The 3,730-nt window shown below is 40.1% G+C and overlaps 1 protein-coding gene across 1 annotated transcript; it reads right to left on the reverse strand.

The window, feature by feature from the left end:
• Nucleotides 1-2,089: 2,089 nt before the first annotated feature.
• On the reverse strand, nucleotides 2,090-3,619 carry LOC18035357 (E3 ubiquitin-protein ligase PUB23). The gene has a single exon (XM_006424024.2). The coding sequence runs from the start codon at nucleotides 3,519-3,521 to the stop codon at nucleotides 2,304-2,306; it is 1,218 nt and encodes a 405-aa protein (XP_006424087.1). The 5' UTR covers nucleotides 3,522-3,619; the 3' UTR covers nucleotides 2,090-2,303.
• Nucleotides 3,620-3,730: the final 111 nt, after the last annotated feature.

Genomic DNA, 3,730 nt, shown 5'->3' on the forward strand with positions numbered 1-3,730 from the left:
ATGGTTACTTGCATGTGCTCATGCATTTTCGTTATTGGCTTGCATGGTTGCTTGCATGTGCCCACGCATATTCGCCATATTTGCTGTTGGGTTTTGCTTCTCATTCGGACTTGCGTATGCTCTTATTATTACCCCCTCCTCGAAAAGAACCCTTGTCCCCAAGGGTTAGTGAAAGAAACCGCTGATGGATTATTGCCGTGTCTTCCCCTGTTTCACTCTCAAGTTTTGTAGTTGCTGCAGATTCTTCATGTATGTTCTCTTCGTCTTCGGCTTCAAGGATTAACAACTGTGGTTTTGTGCACTTATGACCTGCAGTGAATTTATCATTACAATTAAAGCACAAACCTTGAGCTCTTCGCCTTTGCATCTCCTCCCAAGGAAGCTTTTTAATTGGTATTGTTGGTGAAGCGCGGTTGTTGACGATTTGTGGTGGCGGTGAACGGCTGAAATCCGGTGATCTCACCAGCCTCTTCTGTCGCTGAAATTGTTCATCTCTCATTCTTGCCAAACTGATCGCTTCCTTAAGAGTTCTCGGTCTGAACAGCCGGATTTCCTCAGATATCTCGGGTTTCAGTCCTCCCATGAATGTGCCGACAAGAGCCTTTTGAGTCCACCCTTGAACCCGGTTGCCAAGCCTCTCAAATTCTTTCTGGTAATCCCGAAGAGTGCCGGTTTGGTTGACCCTAGATAGCGCCTCGTCGAAGTCCTCGCAATCGGTTGGCCCAAACCTCGCCCATAGCTCCTCCATGAAGATTTCCCAAGTAACGTCTCGTCCTTCCTCTTGATAAGATTTCCTAAGCCACTGCCACCATTGGTTAGCTTCTCCCTCCAAGTGGAATGAAGCCAAGACAACTTTTTGGTCTTCTGTTGACCCTTGGTATTCGAAGAATTGATCGACGCGGTTGAACCACTCGGTGGGGTCGTTGCCGGCATAACGTGGGAACTCCAGTTTTGCCACTCTTGATTGAAACTGCTGCCGTCTGCCATCCTTGTCTTCTCGGTTTGGTCGCGATGTTGCTATGTTGTTGTTGATGCTAGGTCCGTCTTTGGATGTATGGAAAGACTCCACAAGTTTGCTCAAGGTTTCTTCGATGTGAGCCAACTTGTCGTTAACTCCTAACTCCATGCGCTGCATCTTATCTTGCATCTCCCCGAGCTCCGTTTCTATCCGTTCGATGTGTTCCTTGTTGGTTGTCATCCTTGCCTAGCTCTGATACTAATTGATAGGTCCCAGTCAGAATTAGCGGAAACAACAAGCAAATAATTTGTTCTTCTTAGGGCGAGAACTACCGCAATTGTTAATTGAATTAGATAAAAGTCTTATACCTTTTTATTGAAATATTCGAGTCTATTTATAGAACAAAATTAATGAAATAAAGTAGTTAAAATCAATTAAACCACTTAGCTATAATTTCGAAGTAAATAATAATCTTAAAGGAAACATGATTAAATTTGAATTCTTTATCAATACGGCTTGACTAGTAAGCTTTCCGTTGATTTTTTGAAGAGTCCTTGAAGGAACGTGATGCCCACCTCATGCATGGCTTGCATGGTTACTTGCATGTGCTCATGCATTTTCGTTATTGGCTTGCATGGTTGCTTGCATGTGCCCACGCATATTCGCCATATTTGCTGTTGGGTTTTGCTTCTCATTCGGACTTGCGTATGCTCTTATCAAATGTTTGACTTGTATGTGAATAATTATGTATTGCAAATTGTCATATAAGGTTAAACCTAATTAAGGGTGCATTTGAGATTGAGGTGCTGTAGCTTTTAAGCTACAACTGCTGTGAAAAAAAAGCTGTAATTATGAAATAAAAGTTAATAATATATATTAAATATTAATTTTAAATATTAATTTTATCAAAATTATTAAAGATATAATAAATTTTATATTATACAAGTGAAAAATTATATCAACATAGCTTAAAAGCTACAGCAGCTAGTGTTTACCAAACACTTTAGTGCTGTAGCTTTTAAGCTACAGCTGCCCAACCTCAATCCCAAACGCACCCTAAAAGTGATTTATTAAAGTTTTCAATAATACTAAATGGAGAAACACATCTATGTAAAATTATATAGATTGCAATTGTGGACGGATGTGTGCTTTTTTTTTTTTTAATTCGAACCTTCCAAACATTATCAATTCTCACTTTTCAGAGTTTCTTTTACGTGTTCTTCATCTTCTATACATTATTGAATAAAGTCAGCTCTTACCTACTACTATTAAAATTACAGCAAAAAGCATGAAAGTTTCCAACAAAATCAAGTAAAAAATATACATCAAGTTATTATTGAACTTGTTATCCTTGGTACCTGGTTAAAAGATACACTTGAATGCAAGGAGAATTATTCCAAACATTAGAGTGCAATCTGAGGATCTCTTTTGCTCTATCTTTCAAGTACTTTTCACAATCTGCTTGAGTCACCATGCAAAGCTTTGACACTGCCCCCACGCTCAACATCTCCAAAACAACTTCATATGTTGCTGAAAATTTCGATATCGATGACAAAATATGAACCGCTCGGTCATTTGTTGCTGGGGAAACCCTAAGGAGTCTTTTAGTCACCATGGCAATGGCTCCTGCATGTTCACGAAACTTCAATCTCCCATCCGCGCATGAACACAGTTGAGCTAAGAGGTTAAAGATAAGCTCTGTGGTGCTCTTTTCGGGCTTCGTTAATTCAAGTTCAATGAGTTCAAAAACTGCATTGGCTTCAGTAATTTTCACTCTGTTGCCCCCCATGGGACATGCTTGTAGCAAAACATGCAACCCCGATTTGGTAGCTTGTTGTGAGATATTTTCTTTCAATAATTTTACCATTTCCTTGAAAAAATCAAGATTTAGTGTGCTCTCCAATAAGCCTTTGCTTGCAAGTTCTAAAACCATTTTCAAAACTATCATTGCGCTGGTCTTCACTGCGACGTGACGGTCATTATTCTCCCATTGTAAAACCCACATCAACGCGCCGATCAAATCTTGATTGTGATGATCAACAAGAGCCTTGTTTTCATTTGATGGAGACCAAACAAGAGATAGAATCCTTAAAGCTTCTTCAAGGCCGGTTGTTTTGTTGCCCTTGTAACTTGTTATAATGAACAAAACCAAAGCCCGAACGACAAATGCTTCCTCCAAGCTCTTCCTATTCCTCTCATTCTCCATAGCTAGGGCTTCCATTTTCTTCAGAGTACTAATACGCAAATGACCAGAATCAAGATCGCGAACGAGTTTACGCACCTGATCCTTGTTTAGAGCAGATTTCGGGGTAGGGATTCTGTCTATTCCGTTATGTGTACACCAAGCTTGGATCAAACGACGCAGCGTATGATTTGATGTCAAGCCAGAGTCTCTAGGCAAAGGCTGCTTTGTCACCGGGCACGTCGTGTCCTTCGCCGTCTTTAGCCATTTCTCGATGCTTTCTCGATCGTATGATATGCCGGTGATGGCTGTCACAGGATCTTTCATTATCTGCAACGATATGGGACAGATGAAATATTGAGGCACCTCAATTTCGTCCATGTTTATGTTGATGATTCAATTAATTTTATGAGATGCGGTGGTGTATCAGCTAGGAGAAATGAAAGTGGCTGCTTATTTATGGGAAAATAACTGAAAGAAAGACAATGAACGCGACAAAGAAAATTCTACGCATGAATTAAATCTGATTTCCATGTTAAGTTGTATGATAATTCATGCATACTTTTACTGGTCGTACTTTGAGAATGGAC

The sequence above is a fragment of the Citrus clementina genome, unplaced genomic scaffold, assembly GCF_000493195.1.
Source record: "Citrus clementina cultivar Clemenules unplaced genomic scaffold, Citrus_clementina_v1.0 scaffold_8, whole genome shotgun sequence".
NCBI lineage: Eukaryota > Viridiplantae > Streptophyta > Magnoliopsida > Sapindales > Rutaceae > Citrus > Citrus x clementina.